The sequence below is a fragment of the Salvelinus fontinalis genome, chromosome 6 (assembly GCF_029448725.1).
Source record: "Salvelinus fontinalis isolate EN_2023a chromosome 6, ASM2944872v1, whole genome shotgun sequence".
Taxonomy (NCBI): domain Eukaryota; kingdom Metazoa; phylum Chordata; class Actinopteri; order Salmoniformes; family Salmonidae; genus Salvelinus; species Salvelinus fontinalis.
Window position 1 is genome coordinate 40,845,640 of NC_074670.1, and position 25,042 is coordinate 40,870,681.

The 25,042-nt window shown below is 41.9% G+C and overlaps 1 protein-coding gene across 4 annotated transcripts in view; it reads right to left on the reverse strand.

Moving 5' to 3' along the window:
* LOC129857838 (E3 ubiquitin-protein transferase MAEA-like) overlaps positions 1-14,842 on the reverse strand; it is a 30,233-nt gene extending 15,391 nt beyond the window's left edge. The window contains exons 1-7 of one of the 4 annotated variants that reach the window (XM_055926473.1): positions 4,241-4,363; positions 3,898-4,012; positions 2,632-2,814; positions 2,159-2,293; positions 1,775-1,897; positions 1,601-1,677; positions 1,393-1,501 (exon numbers count right to left, since the gene is read on the reverse strand). In XM_055926473.1, the coding sequence (XP_055782448.1) occupies positions 1,393-1,501; positions 1,601-1,677; positions 1,775-1,897; positions 2,159-2,293; positions 2,632-2,814; positions 3,898-3,966 (696 nt within the window). In that variant the 5' untranslated portion in view covers positions 3,967-4,012; positions 4,241-4,363. Of the gene's footprint in view, positions 1-1,392; positions 1,502-1,600; positions 1,678-1,774; positions 1,898-2,089; positions 2,294-2,631; positions 2,815-3,897; positions 4,013-4,190; positions 4,364-14,580 lie in introns of those variants that run through there. The other 3 variants (XM_055926471.1, XM_055926472.1, XM_055926474.1) reach the window with 3 other exon arrangements.
* Positions 14,843-25,042: the final 10,200 nt, after the last annotated feature.

Below are 25,042 nucleotides of genomic sequence, written 5' to 3' on the forward strand. Positions count from 1 at the left end.
TAATGAAGAGCTTCCCACTTGTTTAACTTGCAAGCCGTGTCACACTGGCTCTTGGAGATGGTTGTGTTAGGGGACAACCCTCTTCCACTCCAGGTTGGTAGTTGCCAGAAGGGAGGGGGTGTCAACAAAAGAGGGAGCCACGACTCTTGCGTTTGGCTCATGAGCTTAATCTGTGGAGGACAGGTAGTTCTGGAGGGCAACATAAACCCTTAGCCTTTTCAGGGGTAAACTCGATTAGGCGACCAAGAATCCTCATCCTTGCAGCCATGATCCCGAACGCATTATCTGACTCTCCGACAAAGAGTGGCGTTGGTTCCAGGTTCCCTCAGGTTCATTGAGAGACGGACACCTGTAAGTGAGAGGTAACAAGAGAATATATGTCAGATATAATATACATATGGTAAACAAAAACACCATACCATTTTCCAGAAACCATACTCCAAACGCCTTGATAAAATGTCATTTCTCATAGAGGTGAATACAAGTACGCATTAACAAGGGAAATTAGTTTCCAACATGCTATTATCAACATACCTGAATAAGGGCGCATGCGGTTCTCATGTAGGGAGAAGCTATCTCCCAGGAAAACATAAGGACTTGGCGTTGTTGTACCTGGCAGGATAGCTTGCGGTGGATAAATCGAGGGTCTTCTGCAGCAGTTTGGACCCACTTTAACTCTTGAAACACTCACCATAGTTCTCTCAGGCCATATACCCCTACATCCACAATTGTGAACATGTAGCGAGCATCTTCTCAGTCTCCGTATCTCACCTATCATGTGTTGCTTGGTACAGCAAATCTAGATCCTGGGGAATTTGCACAACTCCAGTCAAGTGTCTCTGTGAACTCTTATTCTCCAGCACAGTGTCTTCCTTGTTTGGTCATAGATGCTATTACCAGCTTATCCCCCTCTACTGTACCGGGGTAATAATGCCGCTTCTCCTCCAAATGTCTTTTTAGAAAGCACGCAAGCACACTCATTGCGCCCCCCCCCCAATCTGATAGTGGTAGATGCTCAGTCTGCTCTATGGCTCAGCTCACACTACATCATTCTCACACACACAGCTCAGAGAAGTCAGCTCAGACAGACCCAGCTCAGCTCCTGAGCATGATATTCATTTTTCACACTAAATGAATGTGTTCATGCAACAATTGTTAGTGCACCGAATCATTTTGAACCGCATCGAATAGTTTCAAATTAAAAGTATAATTCCTGTATCGGAGTCCATGTACCTAGACGCGTATCGAATTGTGCTTGTAAGGAAGGGGGATACCTAGTCAGTTGTACAACTGAATGCATTCAACTGAAATGTGTCTTCTGCATTTAACCCAACCCTACAAAGGAGGCATATGCGAGTGCATACACACTAGAGATCACTACTATGGTATTACCTTATAAGGGGAGATATGGGTGTCTGAGGGGAACGCCAGCATGCCCATAACCTGCCGCACTTCGTCCAACTGACCCCCCTCCGCTTGGCTGAAGTGCTTCCGCGCATGTCTGTGAAAAACATGGTTCATGATTGTTCTCATTTCAACTATGAATATATGTTTCAACATTAACATAGGATGTGCTATGGCAGTATAAACGGATTCCCACCTGACAGCATCCATGCGCTTGTTCTGTCGGATGAGCTCAATAAACTCCTGGATTCGCAGGCTAAACTCCAAGCAGCTCTGGAAGGAAAAGCATCAATGAGTTCATATATAACGTAATGTATGAGACACTGCCATTGCAATCTACTAACAGACATGGCATAATCCCTTGGCTCACCTTCATCTTGCGGAGGCGTGACTTGTTGTCATGGCACCAGGCCAAACAGGTGGCTGTTTCCTGTCGCTCCAGTGACTCCTCCACCTCTTTGGCTGTGAGGAACATCTCAATGTTGACCAGATCCTGGAGAACAGGGGGAAAGCGGGGTTATGTCAAATAGAGACAGCACACGTAGTTCTCTAAACAATTGAAATACAAGGAGCTCTACAAGCAATTTGAGATACCACAGAAGTCGCTTTCTGTAAGGAATAAGGAACTCGATTGTAGCATCCATGTATATAAGATGACACGTTGACAGATAGAAGTGGGATGCACCTCAATGCCACTTTGCCGTGCCAGTTTGACCGCTGTGTTGTAATAGCCACACCGCAGCAAGTGTTCTACCATCATGCGGTCCATTCGTTTCTTCTTCCAGACGTTGACGCCTGCTGGCTGGTCGCTGCTATGCTCCTTCAGGTGTTCAATCCTCCGCTTACACAGCTTAGCACTCTCATCCTCCGCCTGGATGGACTCAGCAGCCTACACAACATCCACCATTTAGATTTTGTATACTTACAGCAAGCATGCAGTATCTCTGTTCTGCTGGGTCCTCTCCTTGTATTGTACTGCTATATTTCTCTACTAACTTTCATGATGATGAATCATTATTCTGTCTTGGAAATCGCTCAATAAACATACATTATTTGACATGTGCTTGGATTTGAAAACATGTAAAGTTGGCTTATTTTCAGAAATTCTCCCTAAAATAACAGTAGCTAAGCTATCTGGGGTTGGAGGAGGAATACCATTAAAAAAAACATAAAATGCACAGTAACATTCCAATGCTAATTGTTCTGAGAGCAACTGGGTGAACCTACCTTTCTCTTCAGGGCACTGAGCTTCTCCACCACCCCATCGAGAAGAGACACCACAGAATCCACCACTGGGAAACTGCTGAGGGTCTTCTCCAGCTCTGCCACCACCATGGTTACGTGACTCGTCTCCCGGTCAATGTTCTTCTGTGCAGCTCTGAATCGCTTGTTCAGAGTTTCATATGGTACCTGTACAAATGAACAATGCAAAACCTAAGTGAGGTGGTTTCGGTAGTACATTCTGACCATCTAATAATCATTCTTTGGCTGAAGTTTCCAATTATTTGACCCATAACTTGTTGAGAACATATCCTCCAATAAATGACACTTTCCAACCAATCACTAAGGCATCAACACAGAACAGCAATCTTACATAACCGTCTAGTTATGCTAACATAACTACTCAAATGGCAAACTACTCTTGCAACCCTTAATGAATTAAAATTACTATTCTGATAAAATGGCCACAAACAAAGCAAACATTAGCCGTATGGCAGCAGCCACAGACCAATAGTGTCGCAGTGTGATATGGCTGCAGACAATCTTCTCAGCCATATTGAGGTAGTACCTTGAGGACATAGCTCGATAGGGGAAAAGCGCTATCTAGCTACTAGTCACGTACAGAGCATAATTATACAGCTACAAACGATCAACTGACTAGTATGCATCGTGTTGCTTTGGATTTACTAGAGAACTAACTACCTCGCAGCTGGTGACGACCCTTCATGCCATGTTGATTTCACTAGTTATGGTGAATTTGGAAACCAACGTGAATAGCTAACGTTACATGTCTCTATTAGCTAGTTATCTAACTAACGTAGTTACATTTATTTAAGACAGCAAATTGTTAGCTATGAATAGGTGGCTTCCCACGCCATAAAAGAATATCGACGGAGAACCAGCTAACGTTAGTTAAAGTTTGCTAGGTATCAACATAGCTGATTAAACTGTGTCTAGCAAAATTAATGACTACGAAATTATCTGTTTAGCTTACAAAGTTAGTAAATAACCTCCAATCGTCTCGATAATTGACTATCAACTAATAGGTTGAGATTGGTGTATCTGACCACACCATCAAATCTGCTCGTATTAATCTTCACCATCTGACATCAGCCGTTGTTTTTTAACCAACTTGCCCCCTGGCGTCGCTAGCTAACGTTAGTTAGTCATCCAAATAATCGAAATTAGTGCCTAGTTTGACAAATGTGAAGCTCATAGGCCTGCATCATGATCGGTTCGTCTCGATATTCGTTCAAATAAGCCATTTCAAACCTTCAAAGTGGGATATTCTTGAACCTTCAGAGCCATGGAGAGTTGGGCAGCTGTCTCTTGCACCGCCATCTTCGTTTGTGAATTTCTCCAGATACTTTTTCATGGAGCCAGATAGCTGCCAAAAGGTTGAACGCACGTATCGTTAGGATCGTAAGAAAATCCATACGTAAATTATTAGGATTGTAAGAAAATCCATACGTAAATTATTAGGATTATAAGAAAAACCATGCATGAAACGTAAACGTGAAATTTCATCTGAACATACAAAGACCATGTTACGATTATGGACTAACATTTTGGACTTCAACAAATCTTGTCTTGCAATTCTGACCTACAAAAATACCTTTCAGAGTGTTGGCAGTTTCATCTCACCAACAAAAAACGTACACCAAACAGCTTGTGGGGAGTGCCATTTAAACAAGCATAACGCAGTATAAAAAAACGGAAGTCAGGGAAACCGGAAAGAGATATCTTGGACGTTTTCAAGTTAAAAGTCTCCATTCTTTATTACTCGTCAGTTGAATTTACTTCACATTTAGGTAGATCATGTAATGGATTTGTTTGCCAGTTTAAGTCTAGATAGCACTAGGCTGTATTATGCCTAAAACAGTGACGTTTCAGTCCTTCAGTCCTTTATCTCTGGGTAATGTACACCCAGAGCATGCACCTTATCAAAACATGACTATCAATATTGCACCATCCCATTCTCAAGGCTTTGTATGCAATCATAACCAGTAGTATCTACCAGTAATAATGAACCAGAATAATACAAATAGATGTTTGGTGAATCTATGAATTACGTATGACCACTGCAGTCTTTGCCACCCACATTTTTTTTATATAACATTTTTAAATGTATTTAATAACTCAAAATCTTGCCAAAGCATATTCTGTAGGAGGGGTTAATATGAATTTAAAATAGTTTATATGAATTGGTTCATGAACATATGGACTTTGAGTCTGGCATAAGCCTATTTTTATTTGACCTTTATTTAACTTGGCAAGTCAGTTAAGAACAAATTCTTATTTACAATGACAGCCTACCCCGGCAATGCTGGCCCAATTGTGTACGGGACTCCCAATCACAGCCAGATAAGATGCAGCCTGGATTTGAACCAGGGACCGCAGGATTTGAACCAGGGACCAACCAGGGACCGCAGTGATAGAAAAATGCAGAAAAATAGAAAAATGCAGTGCCTTAGACCGCTGTGCCACTCAGGAGCCCCAGTTGAAGAGCTTGTGATCTCCATGCAGCACCCCTCAGCCCTTCTGGAGGAATGCAGCCATAGAGTCATTATACCCTAATGTAGAGGCCTATTTGCCTACTAGCCAAATAAAGTGTAGAGCATGCATGTGTAACAGGGTTGGTTATGTTTCCACTTGCCTCTAAAGAAAGGTGTATTTAATGTTTAAGCGTTCTTATTGGTTGGTTCAATTCCGATGACAATAAGGCGTGTTTTGCGAACGTCAGGTCTCCCCAGTATGAAAATGTGATGTAAGGGTTAGGTCACTTTCTGAAAACTATTTTCTATTTTTATATTTTACAATGTGTACAAGTTTGCTGTACATTGCTGATTTATACATGTGTGGGGTATATGGTACCTGTTAGGGATTGAGGGGCTTTCTGGTATGTGCTTTGGTATATGATTGCTAAATATATGTGTTAGCTAGCGTGCACCGATGTAATGGTCACATAAGCTCACTGCTAACACAGTTGTTTTCATGCTACAGATTTTACCATCGACACATTAAGCCCTGCACAACTAAAGTGCTGTTTCCTATTTAACAACAGGTATTTACACATGTTATATTTTGTATTGTATTTTGTTTATGCCCCAGTATGAAATGCGATGCTAGGGATTTTACCATCGACAGCCATTAACATCGTTAAGCCCTGCACAAGTAACGGGCTGTTTCCTATTTAACAACAGATAATAAATAATGTTCAACTGGGACCACTGGCTGGGGTGATTTATTTGGACAAAACACAACACAAGGAGAGTACGATTAACATCTGTTACACATGCTACCTGCAACTCATCATTCCAACATATTTGAACATTTAATTCTAGGCTGCATCTCATCTGGCCGTGAATGGGAGTCCCATAGAGGGATGCAAACTGGTGAGGGCCCAAAAAGGTGACACTTCCTTTTTTTTGCACTGAAACATGCAAAAAACCTTGACAGGGGAAAATGCAGGTTTTAACAAATTAAACAACAAAGAATACGATCTACATGATAAGTCTCTGTGTGTAAAATAAAAAGTGGTTAATGTGAACCTAACTCACAGCTAAAAAAATGTAAAGAATGCAATCTGATGATATTTGTTGCCTAGACTTTACTGTAAATGACACTCAAGTCTTGAGAAAAAAACAATACACTAATATTACAGTTAGCTATGACAGCCTTTATAATAGAATGCTTGTGACCACACATACATCTAAATATTGCACTTGGGGAAAAAAACATCTTACAGTATAAATAGAATGAAACAAACTTATTTTTGCTCTATTATAGTGGCCACTATAGACATCGATCAAGTGCACAAGGCTGCATGTGTCTAAAATAACATTCGCTAAGTAAAATATATACTGTATATAATCCCCCCTCACTCACACACACGTTACTGTCAAATTCAACACAACAAAACAATATCTTTGGGATACACTGCACATTATTCCATTGTACACTTTCTGCCTGTGGACATCTGTTCTACAATGTGCCAGCAAAAGTGAGAAAGAGGGAAAGTGTGTGGTGTTCCTTTCACCTCTATAGTGGCATCCAGTTTAAACCAGGCCCAGCTACAGCTACACTTAATCCCTGAATCCACATGTTTAACAAGCAACGCCTCATTGTCACCTAATTATCTAATTCTGAAAATGACCCACAAACTGTAGAGGAAAAACAGTTAACAGATAGTGGTTAGTTCGTTAGCTAGTTAACATTTCACACAGATTACCAGGGGTCCATTTATCAACTAACACGTTATAACTTGAGTTGAGGAACGGCAACGAGTCGGTTACCAGTTAATACTATAGATAATTGGTTAGGTTACTAATGTTAGCTCATCTGATGTTGTAACGTTAGCTAGCTAACATTAGCTGTCTGACTTTATTAGCAAGCTAATTTTCACACCATAAACTCAATTATTTGATCAGATAAATTGGCTAATGTTGCTCAACATTTCTCTGGCTAGCTAGCGGAGAATTCGATCCAGCTAGGAAGATACTTAACAATGCTAATACTTGTTCCACCAACATTTCTCCATCACCTCAAACTTTCAAAATGACAGTAGTTTTCCGGTTACAGCTCATGAAGTATGCTTCATCACCTTCTCACCCCCGTCTCCGTGGTCAGGCTTCTCACCGAACGTTACCTCGTCATTAATGTCATAAGGTGAATGCACCAATTTGTAAGTCGCTCTGGATAAGAGCGTCTGCTAAATGACTTAAATGTAAAATGTAAATGTAAATTAATGCTCAGGGACACGCTGCTGTAACTAGCAGGCTGACTTTCCGGAGCGCGCGCTGATGCTGTAACTAGCAAATTGGTTGTCTCTTCTTTCTTCAGTCGCTGCTGTGCTGCATTCTGTTATTATGTAAATGATTGGCTGAGCCTTGGATACAGCCAGTATTGCTCCAAACGCGCATCACTCGTTCGCTTACAGCCAGTATATACTTTAAGGTGCAGAAAGTCTTTATTTTAATAACGGAGCATTTTCTAAATTCAAACTAACCCCCTGCAACTGGACACTGACATTGTATGAGACTTCTGTTTCCCCAAATCGAGGACGAAGACGGCATCGCTAAGGTTGGTCGAAAATTCTCTGTGCTACACCAAACAGTACCTTTTGTTCTAGACCTGTTAACATTAGTTGTTTAGCACCCCCTAGTGGCAATTTAAATGCAGCAGTGTAGAATTTACCTGTTTGTGTCATGTGACAGGAAGCAGTTTCAGAAGTGAAGCAATGGCTCCAGTTCAAACACTTAAAAAGACACACCCTATCCCCTCAGCCCTCAAATTAATTGGACACTTCTGATAACGTATCATGATATCTGACGAGTATAAACTTGCAGGGCAAGGTGCGAAGGAGGAAGGAATTATTTTTTAAATGGACCACCCTTGGCTGAAAATGCCTCAGCCTTCAAAGACACACCCTATCCCTTCAGCCCTCAAATTAAGTGGACACTTCTGATGACGTATCATGACGTCTGACGAGTATACACTTGCAGGGCGAGGGAGGAAGGTTTGATTTTTAAACGGACGCCCTTGCCTGAAAATTCATCACTCGTTCATCCCGCGATGATTGTGTTTTCAGCCACCAGTAGCTTGTGGGTGCTTTATATGCGCTACAGTCAATTATGATTGCATGTCTAATTATTAATATACACCTACTGTATGATAGCTAATTCATTTGCTAGCTAACTAGCATTAGCCTGCCTAGCTGGAACATTTGAAGAAGGAAAAGGTTTTATTTCTACAATTTCCAAAAGACATATTTACTTTTTATGAGACGTGTTTGTGCCGTCATGTGCATTAGTAGCACAATTTCTAACTTATTTGCATTCGTTTTTACTTACACTGGTATGTTGACTTCTCCGTTGATGTTGTTTTTAAGTTTTGGCAGACTTTTCTTAGCGGATGTACAATCGTCGCAAACTGAATTATGGGGAGTTTCATTCCCTGGATAGCACATAATTGTACACTCAAACGCGACTAAAAACGTGGGCCGGGGGGCTTACGTTGCAAACTTCCCTTGCAACGATTCCCCCAAGTGCATAAGGCGAGGGTAAGTGGATGAGGGTGTGTCTGTCTTTTATGAGTTTGAGCCGAAGCCATGTGTAAGATGTGCAAGTGTGACTGAGTAGTTACAATCCTTCAACATCCTTCTTTATAAGCTTTGTAAAACGCAATGTCGGTAAGTACATTTGTTTATGAACCTCTCTTGGGTACGTGAGACGTTAGCGTCCCACCTCTTCAACAGCCAGTGAAACTGCTGGGCGCCAAATTCAAATACAGAAATACTCATTATACAAATTCAGAAAACAAAACATATTTTACATAGGTTTAAAGATTAACTTCTTGTGAATCCAACCACGGTGTCAGATTTAAAAAATGCTTTACGGCGAAAGCATACCTTACAATTATTTGAGAACATAGCCCACTAGACAAATCATTACAAACCGTAACCAGCCAAGTAGAAGAGTTAAACAAGTCAGAAATAGAGATAAAATGAATCCCTTACCTTTGATGATCTTCATATGGTTGCACTCAGCAGACATTAATTTACTCAATAAATGTTATTTTTGTTCGATAAGGTCTCTTTATATACAAAAACCTCTGTTTTGTTTGCGCATTTTCTTCAGTAATCCACAGGCTCAAACGCAGTCAAAACAGGCAGACAAAAAAAATCCAAATTGTAACCGTAAAATTCATAGAAACATGTCAAACGATGTTTATATTCAATCCTCAGGTTGTTTTTAGCCTAAATAAAATAATATTTCAACTGGACAATAACGTTGTCAATATAAAAGGTAAACAAGATAGGCACTCTCGGTCACGCGCATGAAAAAGCTCTGTGACACTTTAGGGTACCATTCATTCAGACTGCTCTTTCTTCCTAATTTTTCAGAATACAAGCCTGAAACAATTACTAAAGACTGTTGACATCTAGTGGAAGGCTTAGGAACTGCAATTTGAGTCTTAAGTCAATGGATACTGTAATGGCATTGAATAGAAAACTACAAAACCCCCCAAATGGATTTTTCTCAGGTTTTCGCCTGCCAAATCAGTTCTGTTATACTCACAGACACTATTTTAACAGTTTTGGAAACTTTAGTGTTTTCTATCCAAATCTACCAGTTATATGCATATCATATTTTCTGGGCTCAAGAAGCAGGCAGTTTAATTTGGGCATGCTTTTCATCCAAAATTCCAAATGCTGCCCCCTACCCTAGAGAAGTTAATGCAAGATTTATCACATCATTTTCATGTTTATGTAAAAGATGAAGAATTGAGTTAGATGTTAACTACTTTGCATTATCTTCAGTGCCATTTCTCCCTTGGGACACCTAGCTGAGGAATATCAAGCATACAGTTGCATTCTAGTAACTTAATTTTATATTTGACTCTAGATTGAGTACTCTTATTCCTGATTTTGTACATTTGGTGCAGTTATTGTGGAGAACATTCTGTGCTCTATACTATTGTAATTGAAAACATGCACTTTTGTGTTTGTTGCAGTTTCACACTGATTCAAGTAATCTTCCAAAACGGCACCCTGCTTATCACAGAGTTATTTGAATGAGTGTTTAGCTAACTGGATAGCTGGATAAGGGCTAGCTGGATAAGGGAACCTCCACTTGGAGCAGCAAGGATTCAAGTGTTAAGGGGCTGTCAGCTCGGCACAGAGCAAGCCATCATAACATAGCCAGCTTAAGTCTTCCCCTACGTGGCACACTTACCTCACATCATCATGGCAGTAAGTAGTAAGGAAAATGCTACACAGCAAGACAAAAACATTTAAGAGAAACATTTGATGCACAGCCTATTTTACCTTTATTTAACTAGGCAAGTCAGTTAACTTGTTATGGATAGGGGGCAGCATTTTCACATTTGGATGAAAAGCGTGCCCAGAGAAAACTGTCTGCTACTAAGTCCCAGTTGCTAATATATGCATATCATTAGTAGATTTGGATAGAAAACACTCTGATGTTTCTAAAACTGTTTGAATCATGTCTGTGAGTATAACAGAACATATTTAGCAGGCGAAACCCAGAGGGCAAACCATTCAGATATTTTTCTGTTGAGGTCACTCTCTTTTCAATGAGTTTCATTGGGAAACCAGATTTCTAAGGCGACCTGCTTGCACAGTCCTGAGAAATTGGTTGAGCTTATTCCTTTGTGTAATGAAGAAGTACGGCCATCTTGAACGAGAGTCACTCGACGTGTCAGTTTTGTTAGAGGCGCGAGACCAGAAAGAATGTTTGTTGTTTTCCTCCGGTATTGAACACAAAATGACCTCCAGCAGGCCACAAACGTGCATGTGTCTGCTCAAACGGTCAGAAACAGACTCCATGAGGGTGGTATGAGGGCCCGACATCCATAGGTGGGGGTTGTGCTTACAGCCCAACACCGTGCAGGACGTTTGGCATTTGCCAGAGAACACCAAGATTGGCAAAAATCGCCACTGGCGCCCTGTGCTCTTCACAGATGAAAGCAGGTTCACACTGAGCACATGAACACATGTGACAGACGTGACAGAGTCTGGAGACGCCGTGGAGAACGTTCTGCTGCCTGCAACATCCTCCAGCATGACCGGTTTGGCGGTGGGTCAGTCATGGTGTGGGGTGGCATTTCTTTGTGGGCCGCACAGCCCTCCATGTGCTCGCCAGAGGTAGCCTGACTGCCATTAGGTACCGAGATGAGATCCTCAGACCCCTTGTGAGACCATATGCTGACGCATGCACATTTGTGGCCTGCTGGAGGTCATTTTGCAGGGCTCTGGCAGTGCTCCTCCTTGCACAAAGGCGGAGGTAGCGGTCCTGCTGCTGGGTTGTTGCCCTCCTACGGCCTCCTCCGCGTCTCCTGATGTACTGGCCTGTCTCCTGGTAGCACCTCCATGCTCTGGTCACTACGCTGACAGACACAGCAAACCTTCTTGCCACAGCTCGCATTGATGTGCCATCCTGGATGAGCTGCACTACCTGAGCCACTTGTGTGGGTTGTAGACTCCGTCTCATGCTACCACTAGAGTGAAAGCACCGCCAGCATTCAAAAGTGATCAAAACATCAGCCAGGAAGCATAGGAACTGAGAAGTGGTCTGTGGTCACCACCTGCAGAACCACTCCTTTATTGGGGGTGTCTTGCTAATTGCCTATAATTTCCACCTTTTGTCTATTCCATTTGCACAACAGCATGTGAAATTTATTGTCAATCAGTGTTGCTTCCTAAGTGGACAGTTTGATTTCACAGAAGTGTGATTGACTTGGAGTTACATTGTGTTGTTTAACATTTACATTACATTTTAGTCATTTAGCAGACGCTCTTATCCAGAGCGACTTACAGTAGAGTGCATACATTTTTTATTACATTTTTTTTTTTTACATACTGAGACAAGGATATCCCTACCGGCCAAACCCTCCCTAACCCAGACGACTCTATGCCAATTGTGCGTCGCCCCACGGACCTCCCGGTTGCGGCCGGCTGCGACAGAGCCTGGGCGCGAACCCAGCCCAGCCTGTGCGTGAACCCAGAGACTCTAGACCACTGAGCCACCCGGGAGGCCCGGGATCTGCCTAGCAACTCAATTCAGATTCTCACTATTTGCTGACATCTAGGGGAAGGCGTATGCATCTCGACCAATAGAAGACATGCAAATTAATAAACTGACCCCAGAACAGCCTACCTGATTTCAGCCTACCTGATTTCTCACTTCCTGATAGGAACTTTGCTCCAACGTGAGTTCTGTTTTACTCACAGATATAATTCAAACGGTTTTAGAAACTAGAGAGTGTTTTCTATCCAATAGTAATAATAATATGCATATTGTACGAGCAGGAATTGAGTACGAGGCAGTTTAATTTGGGAACGAATTTTTTACAAAGTGAAAACAGCACCCCCTATTGAGAAAAGGTTGAAAGTTTGATTTTATAGTAATTTTCATAGTTATTAATTTTAATTTGGCGCTCTGCATTTTCTCAGGCTTTTTGCCAAGTGAGACAGAAGCGTCCCGTCTAAACTCAGATTTTTTTATATTAACTTTACCGAACAAAACATACATGTATTGTGTAACATGAAGTCCTATGAGTGTCATCTGATGAAGATCATCAAAGGTTAGTGATTAATTTTATCTCTATTTCTGCTTTTTGTTACTGCTCTCTTTAGCTGGAAAAATGGCTGTCTTTTTCTGTGACTTGGCTCATACATAATATAATCGTTTGGTGTGCTTTCGTCGTAAAACCCTTTTGAAATCGGACACTGTGGCTGGATTTACAACAAGCATATCTTTAAAATGGTGTAAAATACTTGTATGTTTGAGGATATTTCAATTATGGGATTTCTGTTGTTTTGAATTTGGCGCCCTGCAGTTTCACTGGCTGTTGACGAGGTGGGACGCTACCGTCCCACATACCCTAGAGAAGTTAAAAGGGTGTGGTACCTGAAGTCGAAGATTGCTGAGTTTTTGCAAATGTAAGGGAATGAATGAATGGGAACTTACTGGCACCGTACGAAACATATACATGGTGTACAATACCACTCAAATGGACGTCGTTTTATTGCAAATGCCATATGCCAAGTGTCACACAGCAAAAATCCAATAGAAGCTGAGCGTGCTCCACGGTAAATTTTCATATTGCAAATACACATCAAGTCAAGACCCAAGGGTCAAAATTTAAAAATGCGGGGGAAAAAAATCTAAAACATAGCACCCCCTTAAAAAAGTTTCTGGACCATTTTTTTTTGGTCAATTATACACGTATATGAACTGTATGAACATACTTTTGTCATATTTTATTATCATGTTTTTTTTATTTTTTATTGTCCATAAGACACATGTTTTGTCCATTTGCAATATGATTTCATAGGAAGTCAAAAGTCGTAGTCAAAAGTCAGATGCAATAAGAAATGTCCAAATGCAATATGAAAGTAGTGCCAAATCAGGATGTTATATCCATTTGCCATGTACGATCATAGGAAGTCGGTTTCCAAACCCCAAAGTCAGTGAACCATGTGCAAATGGCATTTATACTGCCCAAATGATATACAACACTATGTTAAGTCATGAATCAACCTAGATAGTCTATTTGTCATGTATGATGAGGGAGAAGTGGGACTCTGTTGTTTTTTTGAAAAATGTCCAAAATGACCAGGGGCGCCCCCTATTGGATGGGCACGGGTGGGGGGGGGGTGCTCCCTACCCAACCATAGAACCCTTGCACCCCCCAAAGGCCATTAAAAAACATTTTAAAAATGTGCTCCTGGTAACCCATTCCGATCACCAGGTGCACGGCTGTTCATTTGCAATATGTTTCAATGGGCATTTACCATCACGAATTTGACATGCTCAAAAATACTGCAGAAATGCAAAATTGACTGGCCCAGTGAACTCGGGATGGCCGGGCAGTGATAGTGGTTCCTCTCCATCGCTCGTTGGTGTTGATTTCAGAATGTAAATTTGGTGATGGTCTATCACTGTTTAAACATATCGCAATGGACAAAAGTCTGCCAGCAAGTCACCGTCCATCAGTCAATTCGATATCATTCTGACACCAAACTGATACAAACTGACACCACACCGACTTTTTCCAACTCGTTTAGAAGCCAATTGTCACATATTTCAGAGCAGGCCCAAAATTCACAGCGTATTTTGTTTAACCTTTCTCAACCACCCATCCCGGATCCGGAATAAGTGTCATCAGCAACGCTGAATAGCATAGCGCCACAGTCAAATAATATTACTAAAAATATTTATAATCATGCAATCACAAGTGAAATACACCAAAACACAGCTTTGCTTGTTGTTAATCCACCTATCGTGTCAGATTTTGAAAATATACTTTACAGCGAAAGAAATCCAAGCTTTTGTGAGTGTAGCTTTCTATGCTACATTAGCTTAGCCTTATATTAGCTTGGTTAGCTTGGTCACGAAAGTCAGAAAAGCAATAAAATGTATCGCTTACCTTAGATAATCTTCGGATGTTTGCATTCACGAGACTCCCAGTTACACAACAACTGTTATTTTTGTTCGATAAATATTACTTTTACCACAAAAAAACGCCATTTAGGTTGCGCGTTATGTTCAGAAAACCAAAGCCTTGTTCCGTTCGACAAATTCCAAAAAGTATCCGTAATGGTCGTAGAAACATGTCAAATGGTTTTTATAATCAATCCTCAGGTTCTTTTTAGCAAACATAATCGATAATATTTCAACCCAGACCATAACCTATTCAATAAGAGAGAAAAGCAAAATGGAGAGCTCCCCTCTGGCGCGCAGGCACTATTCAGAGGACACCTGACTACTTTTGAAAAATCTCATTCATTTTTCAAAATAAAAGCCTGAAACTATGACTAAAGCCTGGTCACAGCCCGAGGAAGCCATTGGAAAAGGAATCTGGTTGATACCCCTTTAAATGGAAGAAAGACTGGCCAGGAAACACAGAATTTAAAAAAATAATATCACTTCCGGGTTAGATTTTCTCAGGTTTTCGCCTGCAGAATCAGTTTGTTTATTCTCACAGACAATATTTTGACAGTTTTGGAAACTTTGGAGTGTTTTCTATCCTAATCTGTAAATTATATGCATATTTTACGATCTGGACCTGAGAAATAGTCCGTTTACCTTGGGCCCGTTCTTAAAAAAAAAAAAAGATATATATATATGACCCCTAGCGTTGAGGCCTCGACGCCATCTTTTTCGGGGCTAATAGCCCATTAGTCCAAACCTATGTTCACCAAGTTTCGTCTTTGAAGTCTTTTCCGTTTAGGAGAAATGGCTATGGCATGATTGGTGGTGTTTTGTACATTTGCAATAAGATTCCATTTGCCATCTGGTGGAATTTACCGGGATAGCGGAAAAATGACCAAAATGTGAAAATTTTATAAAACGGAAACCGTATGTCCGAGAGACTTGCCCCGGTGCACGGCCCGCCGCCGTCTGCGAATTTTACAAACATTCGCGGACATCTAGTAAGGAACCGTACATTTGTAATATGGAGTTTCTCATCAATCATACAGCAAATGCCAAAAAGTGCCCTTCATGTATGAAAGGAAAATATGTGGATTTCCCTCAACTGCAAGATAAAGAATGTTTGGCTGATTTTGCCTTCACCCTGGACATCATGGCTGAACTGAATTCCAAACTACAAGGTAAGGGCATTTTTGCACATCAGATGTACAGCCTTGTCAAAGCCTTCAAGGGAAATTTACTCCTCCTGACCCGCCAAGTAGAAGCCAACAATCTCAACCACCTTCCGACACTGCTAGTCTGTTCCCTATCAGATGACCAGCGGGAGAAGTATACGTCGCTGCTGCGCGCTTTTAATGGTGAATTCTCGTCGTTTTGAGGATTTCAAAGTGTTGGAAAATGACATGCTGTTGGTTTCCTCTCCTTTCACCTTCAATGTGGATAACGCTCCCACTGACCTGCAATTTGAGCTTATCGATCTTCAGTCTGATGCAGTGATTGGAGAACTATTCAAAACATTGTCACTGACGAGGTTCTATGCATCTCTTGATGAACAAAACTTTACAAAGATTAGGAGTCATGCTCAGAAGTTGTTTGTACTGTTTGGGTCAACCTACACTACCGTTCAAAAGTTTGGGGTCACTTAGAAATGTCCTTGTTTTTGAAAGAAAAGCACTTTTTTTGTCCATTAAAATAACATAACATTGTTCAGAAATACAGTATAGACATTGCTAATGTTGTAAATTACTATTGTAGCTGGAAACGGCTGATTTTTTATGGAATATCGACATAGGTGTACAGAGGCCCATTATCAGGAACCATCACTCTTGTGTTCCAATGGCACGTTGTGTTAGCTAATCCAAGTGTATCATTTTAAAAGGATAATTGATCATTAGAAAACCTTTTTGCAATTATGTTAGCACAGCTGAAAACTGTTGTTTTTATTAAAGATGCAATAAAACTGGCCTTCTTTAGACTAGTTGAGTATCTGGAGCATCAGCATTTGTGTGTTCGATTACAGGCTCAAAATGGCCAGAAACAAAGCACTTTCTTCTGAAAGTCTTCAGTCTATTTTTGTTCTGAAAAATGAAGGCTATTCCATGTGAGAAATTTCCAAGAAACTGAAGATCTCGTACAACGCTGTGTACTCCCTTCACAGAACAGCGCAAACTGTCTCTAACCAGAATAGAATGAGGAGTGAGAGGCCACGGTGCACAACTGAGCAAGAGGACAAGTACATTAGTGTCTAGTTTGAGAAACGGATGCCTCACAAGAGTTCAACTGGCAGCTTCATTAAATAGTACTCGCAAAACACCAGTCTCAAAGTCAACAATAAAGAGGCGACACTGAGATGCTGGCCTTCTAGGCAGACTTGCAAAGAAAAAGGCATATCTCAGACTGGCCAATAATATCTCAGACTGGCCACTCCTGGCACTATGTCATGTCCCCCCTCGGGAGTTATTCCCCATTAGAGAGTTGTATGCAATAGTTAAGCATTGTGTCACTCATAAAGTGAATGTCTGCTTTTCTCAAATCTAACTCGCCTGTATTATCACATTGTGCATTGTAGTAACTACCCATGCCCAGCCTGCCTTACACCCCCCTCCACAATACTTGAACTGTCTGCATATAAAAGAAACTCAGGGCTTTCCAGCGAATTACTCTATAAACCCATCAGAGAGCTGATCCAAAACAACTCACAACAGTCATGTTCAAGTAATGTGGTATCTGTAGGATACATCAGAGTAGCTGGATTACATGGTGTCTTTCAACTATAGCCATGTCCCACAGATCTTTACTCACTACTTTAGTAGCGTCCATAGCTTCCTTGCTAATGTGATATTGTTTTGTGCAAGGTGGAGCAACACCTGTCAAGCACACTGATTACATATCCAAAGTGCCACACTCATTTTTCTTCGTAGTACAAATAGCATGGTTCTGAACTATAGATTCCTATATAAACACAACATGTAAAGTCTTGGTCCCATGTTTCATGAACTGAAATAAAAGATCCAAGAAATGTTCCATATGCGCAACAAGCTTATTTCTCTAAAATGTTGTGCACAAATTAGTTTACATCCCTATTAGTGGGATTTCTCCTTTGCCAAGATAATCCATCCACCTGACAGGTGTGGCATATCTAGAAGCTGATTAAACGGCATGATCATTACACAGGTGCACTTTGTGCTGGGGACAATAAAAGGCAATCTAAAATGTGCAGTTTTGTCGCACAATACAATGCCACAGATGTTTCAAGTTTTGAGGGAGTGTGCAATTGGCATGCTCCCTACAGGAATGTCCACCAGAGCTGTTGCCAGAGAATGTTATGTTAATTTCTGTACCATATGCCTCCTCCAATGTCGTTTTAGAGAATTTGGCAGTACGTCCAAACGGCCTCGCAACCGCAGACCACGTGTATGGCGTTGCATGGGCAAGCGGTTTGCTGATGTAAAAGTTGTGAACAGAGTGCCCCATGGTGACGGTGGGGTTATGTTATGGGAAGGCATAAACTACGGACAATGAACACAATTGCATTTTATCTATGGCAGTTTGAATGCACAAAAATACAGTGATGAGATCCTGAGGCCCATTGTAAGGCCCATTTTTTAAGGGTATCTGTGACTAACAACTGCATATCTGTATTCCCAGAATGTGATATCCATAGATTAGGGCCTAATTTATTTATTTCAATTCACTGATTTTCTTATATGACCTGTAACTCAGCATGTTTCTTTAAAAAAATGTGTTCAGTATATTTCACTCTTGTTCCCCATACACCCTCCCCCTTATACAAATGTTTATCTTTCTCCCTGGCCCCAATCCCTCTCTCCACTGCATGCTCAGACTTATTTTCTTGAATGAGCAAGTGAACCCTCCACAAGCCTGTCTAGTTGAGTAATGAGCCATATTGTAAGGGTGGCAGGGTAGCCTAGTGGTTAGAGCGTTGGACTAGTAACCGAAAGGTTGGAAGTTCAAATCCCCGAGCTGACAAGGTACAAATCTGTCGTTCTGCCCCTGTACAGGCAGTTAACCCACTGTTCCTAGGCCGTCATTGAAAATAAGAATTTGTTCTTAACTGACTTGCCTAGTTAAATACAGGTCAAATAAAATTGTGATTAGTCTAGATAGTAGCCAGAGGCAGCCAACCTTGATTGGCTGTCTCACAGCTCCTATGATAGGCCAATGTTTTACCAAGGACATGCATAGTCTGGATTTGGAGACACAGAAAATGGTAATGCAAGGTTTGTGATTGTTTTTGACTCATATTGTGCTTCCTGTGTGCTGTGTGTGGTTGTCGGAGTTCACTAGTAGGCCAGGATGCACGTCAGGACGGCGTTGTGTTCAGTCAGGGAAAGGGAGTATGCCGATTGACACTGGGCATAGGGGGAGATGTATGGAGACTGGAGTTCCAATCAGTTGTAAATAGTATTGTGTGTGTGTGTGTTTTCAAAGTATTAGACCACTGGTACTCTATTGTGATACCATTTGCTGAGTTTTCTGGAGTCCCCAGCCTTCTGTCCTCAGAGACAATATCTGTGTGTGTACTGGATATGTGGTTTTACTATGAGTCAATAGTGGTTTTTGCAGGGAAACTCCAGTGTTTTTTCAAGAACAAGCATCAAGACATTTTGACGCAATCTACACGCTACTGAGTCCCACAACCTTTAAATTGTCTTAATCTGCAAAATAGGTCTGTTTGACCTCCCGCTCTCTCTCCATGTTATATCAGAACGTATACAACAGGTATGCCAAAACATTTATTTTTACTGTTCTAATTACGTTGGTAACCAGTTTATAATAGTCATAAGGGACCTCTGGGTTTGTGGTATATGGCCAATATACCACGGCTCCGTGGTACTCCGTGTTGCGTCGATCATAAGAACAGCCCTTAGCGAGGGGCGCAATGTGAAGTGTTTTTCGATTACTCGCGCAGTATTCTTAAAGTTTGTGAATTTTGCAGAAAAACAGTATTCATTTTCAAATATTAGTTTGTTGATCCCATTCCGTAATACACAAGACTACTTTGCTTTCAAATGTCAGTATGTCGATGAAACATAAGGCCAAAAACACAACTTTGAGAGAACCCAGCCAACAAGACCCATTTTTATCACCGCCCTATCCTGAGTCTGAGGGCTTGGAGACTCGCACTACCCGGGGGTGCGGGTTTGTCTTGAGGCACTGAAATGAACATTCGAGGCCATCGAGCTTCTACGCTCAGAGGTAATCGAAATGAAAACAGAGGTAGTTGCTACGATTGAGGCCCGAATGCAAGTTGTTTCTGATACTTTAAATAAATTCCATGTCTATTATTTCATAGTTTTGATGTCTTCACTATTATTCTACCATGTAGAACATAGTAGAAATAAAGAAAAACCCTTGAATGAGTAGGTGTGTCAACTTTTGACTAGTACTCAAGAACTGGAAGTTCCCCCATCTTATAAATATTGGGTGGGAGATGTTGTGCTCTCTGAAATTAGAAAAAAATGTAATTCAAACCACGTGGGAACTCCAAACTGATTTATGATGCTTGGGCTCCATTCCGGTCTTACTTTGAACAGTCCACACTGATATCATTCTTATTAAAACAAAAATATATCTGAATTTGACACCCCTGTGATTTACTGGTTGGAGGACCATTTTATCTGGGGGGGGGGGGGGGGGGGGGGGGGGGGGGTGTGGGGGGGGGGGGTCTGTTATGTGCCTATTGATTCTTATTGAATGTGACTTGTGGATGCCTTATTCCTCTTGCCCTGTCAGAGCCTAAAATGTGAGCTTGTTTTGCGTTTACACTTACATAGTAAAAAAAATATTTCAAAAATAAGCATTGTAAACTTTAAATGTAGTCCAATGGATTGGCAGTCTGTGGCCATGACTGTCTGTGAGTGGGTGCATTTATCCATCCCTCATCTGTTTACAGGAACAATGGTGAGGTGACCGCTCTGTTTCTGTATTAACTACAGGATGCCCTTTAACCTTTGTACCCTTCTGCCCAGTGTGTTTAACTTGTCTAAAGTACAGTATCTTTCTAGTTATATTTTTAGTTGACTATATTATTTCTATTGTTTGTGCTATCATGTGTAAAACTGAACAAACAAATAATAGCCCAGAGCTGTATATTGGCCATAGGGGGGACACCTTGATGTTATGGAGCACAACAAGATTGTGGGACAAAAACGAGCAACACTACTGACACAATCACTCCTCGCCGATTCTCAAAACACAATACAAAGAGTATTTAAAGTTACCCATTTGAGAGGGTAACTTTTTCAGCATCTCTGAAGCACATAAGCGTTCACACTGCTGTAACATATGGCTTAACTCCAACCCGTCCTCCATATCCTCTATTTCCCAGCCAGGCTTCAGCACCACCGCAGCCACACTGGAGACAGCAGGCTGGACCAGCTTACCTGAGGAGCATCACACACATAATATGCTTTCAGCATGTTAACATGACACAAGGGAAGACCAACGATCTGGGGTCTCTAATCACATAATTTGTGTCACCGAAGTTTCTTTTCCACAAGATATGGCCCAGAAATACGTGCCGAGAGATGAGCCAGGGATTGGCAACAAAACTTAAACTTGATCCCCTGGTGCAAAAGAACAGCCAACAGCCTCTCATGTAACTTCATGCATTTGAGACAAGGAGAGACTTTTGGGCTAACGCACATGCGGCGTGCAGTCTCTCCCGCATCTTACTGACATAATCCAACATTTTTAGGGGCGCTACTGGGGGCAGGAGATGCTCCTTCAATGCTTTTAGCGGACCCTGTGGGGTATGTCCAACAAAGTCAGCAGGGCTGAACCCTAAGGACTCTTGTATTTTTTCCCTGATAGCAAATAGGACAAAAGGCACCTCGTCATCCCAATCGGTACCGGTATCCATCGAGTACTTACATAGCATTGCCTTTAGTGTCTGATCCCAGCATTTGAGTGCCCCTTGACTCTCCGGATGATAGGGACTGGAGACCTGATGGGAAATACACATCTTCAACACATTTGAGAACAGTTTTGACAAAGTTTATTCCCTGATCAGTTTGGATTACTATAGGGAGTCCAAACGTAGAGAAGAACTTCACTTGTGCCTTCACCAGTCTTAGCCGTTATAGTACGGAGAGGGATAGCCTCTGGGTATCGAGTAGCACTGCACATTATTGTTAGTAAGTACTGGTTACCTGACCTGGTTTTTGGCAACAGACCTACATAATCAATTATCACTCGTTCAAACGGTTCCCCCACCACTGGAATCGGGCAGAGCGGCGCACAAGGAACTGTTTGATTCGCTTTCCCAGTGAGTTGACATACATGACAGGTTTTACAAAAGTAGACCACGTCAGACTTCAAACCTGGCCAGAAAAAAAATGTTGAAGGACTCGGTTATAAGTCTTCATGATCCCCAAATGTCCGGACCACGCCTGGTCATGGGCGAGTGAGAGCACCTGCTGTCGGAACGGTGTAGGAACAACCACTTGACACTCCAGTCACTAACAGTGTCATGAGCTGCCCATTTATGCATCAAAACTGCTGCTTCCATAAAGTAGGCGGTCTCCTTAGTTTTAGCTTCCTCAGTGGAAATGACCGAAGCAAAACACTTGCAAAGACTGGTGTTTCCTTTTTGACATTCAATCACCTTCTTGGGGGTGACAGACAAAAGAATGTCATGTAATTGGGGCGCGATTTCACTTTCCCCTGCCTTAGTTTTTACAGGGGTAAAAACTGTCTTGCAGAAGGAATACTCGGTGCATTGTCTTCTACCTCAACATTCTCAAAAATGGAACTAGACAAATCCACCACATCTCCAAGCTTGTGAGATTGTGCCCTCGTAACCACACAAGCAGGAAAAACATGGGGAAACGCTTGAAATAATTTACCTGTAGTTTTGATTTCTGTGTAGTCTACTACTTCTAACACAGGAGTGACATTACCACCAGCAATATCGTTCCCTAGTAGCAATGTGACTCCTTTTACTGGCAGTATGGACACTACACCAACACAGAAACATCCTGATATCAAGTCTGACACTAAGTGGACCCAGTGTAATGGTACAGGTACGGTTTTTGTTGCTATACCCTGTAATATGACATGCTAGCCACAATATGTTTCAGGAGATCAGGGTAAAGCATCAGTAACAATTACTGACGGCAACGCCCCAGTGGCAGAGATAAACGGAGCATAGATATTGATTCAGCATTTGGGAAATCGGATCCTTACTCTGTCCAACAGGTGAGCCAAAGTCTTTTATTTTATTTATTTTTCAAAACCAGGCAGTTTGCAATCACGTGACCCTTTTAGAGACAGTAAAAACATTCATGGATCTTGTGCGAAGGCATAGGGTCGGAGGAATAGCGACCCAAACGATGCACTGATGACGTAATCGTTCAGCCTTCAAAACGAGGGGCGCCAAAGAGTCTTGTGTCAAAGCATACTCATATGCCAAAGCTGCGGCCTGGGCCAATGTTGCCACTTTCTGTTCATTTAAATTAACTACAATGCTATCAGGGAGGTTCCTTTTAAAATCCTCCAACAGCATCAACTCCCAAATATCAGCAAAGGTGTTAGCGTTGCTGGCTGAACACCAGCGATTAAACAGAGACTCTTTGTCCCTTGCAAACTCAAAAGTACAGTGACATGGTTGTGGTTCCTGAAGCGCTGCCTACAAGCTTCAGGCACCAACTCATAAGCCCTCAATAAGGTTGGTTTAACTATATCATACTGTGAACTGTCTTCCAAGGAGAAAGCAGCTACTACTTCCTGGGCTTTCCCAGACAACTTACATTGTAACAGGAGCGGCCAAACCTCGACTGGCCAATGCAGCGCAGCGGCCACACGCTCAAATGCAAATAATTAGGAATCAACTTCCGACTCCCAGAATGGAGGGACTAAAGCAATATTTTTACTCATGTCGAAGTGGGCTTGATGACGGGCAGGTTGTGGAGTCGGATTGGCGCCAGCGTCTAGCTCCAGTTGTCGGATCCTCACCTCCTTGTCGTTTTCCATTTTCCTAATTTCTAAATCAAACTTCATCCGTCTTTCTCTCTTTGCTCCATTTCCAAACGGGCAGCCTCACCTTTGCTGTCCTATCTGAATGACCCAAAGCATAAGATAGAGTCAAATTGGCGCAATGTAAAGGGGGTACAACCAACCCCTTCGTTCTCCCTGTCCTCTGACTTTGCATCGGAAGGTCTACCCATCGCCTCTCCAGAAGCCTCCCTCATCTTCAACAAGAACATTTGCTCTCACTAAACCCTCCCTGACTAGCACCAAAAGCTCAGCCTTTAGGGCTCTCAGGGACAAAGAGTCCATAATGTTCAGCTATTGCACAAAGGTCTACTTTACACAACCCCACCAACAGAGGGCGCTTCAATAAACTTGGAGATTGCTGAGGCAGCCATTTTGTAGACAGCAGCCTACTGAACACACATAACTAAACAAGTCATCCAAACTCATAACCTACCATCACACCTCAATCACAGAGAGCTCAGAGCAGCAGGGTTTAAAGATCCCAGATGAGCCCCCGTTATGTTACACACGCCTCTTGGAGGGGAAACGCAACACCCTGCTACACTCAACTCACCATGGAGTGAAAGAGGTATGTGACCTGTGCACTTCCGCATTCAACAACCCGGTCGCATTCCGCTTCGCTCCACAGGTAGTATCACACTTTCACTTAATTTCATTACAGTACAACGGTTTGATTTGTTTGATCTTAGCTAGCTACATAGCCGTCTTTGTATCAAAGATAATTGTGTAGTTTAGAGCGATTTTCTAGGTTAGCTAGCCAGCTATTTTCGTCCTTTTAACGTAACGTAACGTAATCAACATTGCTAGCTAGCTAGCTAGCTACCGAATAGCAGCACTGTAGAATCTACTACATTCAACGGAACAACGGAACGACTTGATTAGTGTAGTGTTAGCTAGTTACACAGTTGTCTCTGCTGTCCTTGTATCTAAGATAACTGTGGAGTCTAGAGTAATTTTCGGTTAGCTAGCCAGCTATTTTCGTCCGCCGCGCTGCCGTTCCCCTACCTAGTCAATACTGCTGGTCAACACCGCTAACACTGCTAACACTGCTAGCTAGCCAACTTCTACCGAATAGCAGCACTGTAGAAACTATTACATTACAACGGAACGATTTGATTAGTGTAGTGTTAGCTGGCTAGTGTTAGCTAGCTACATAGTTGTCTTTGCTGTCCTTGTATCTAGGACAATTGTGTAGTTAGACTATTATCTGGCCAGTTACCGAGGTTACCTAGCCAGCTATCGAGGCTACCTGGCCAGCTACACTTCAAACAAAGTCAACAACGCAGCCACTGCTAGCCAGCCTACTTCAGCAGTACTGTATCATTTTAATCATTTTAGTCAATAAGATTTTTCCAACGTAAGCTTAACTTTCTGAACATTCGAGACGTGTAGTCCACTTGTCATTCCAATCTCCTTTGCATTAGCGTAGCCTCCTC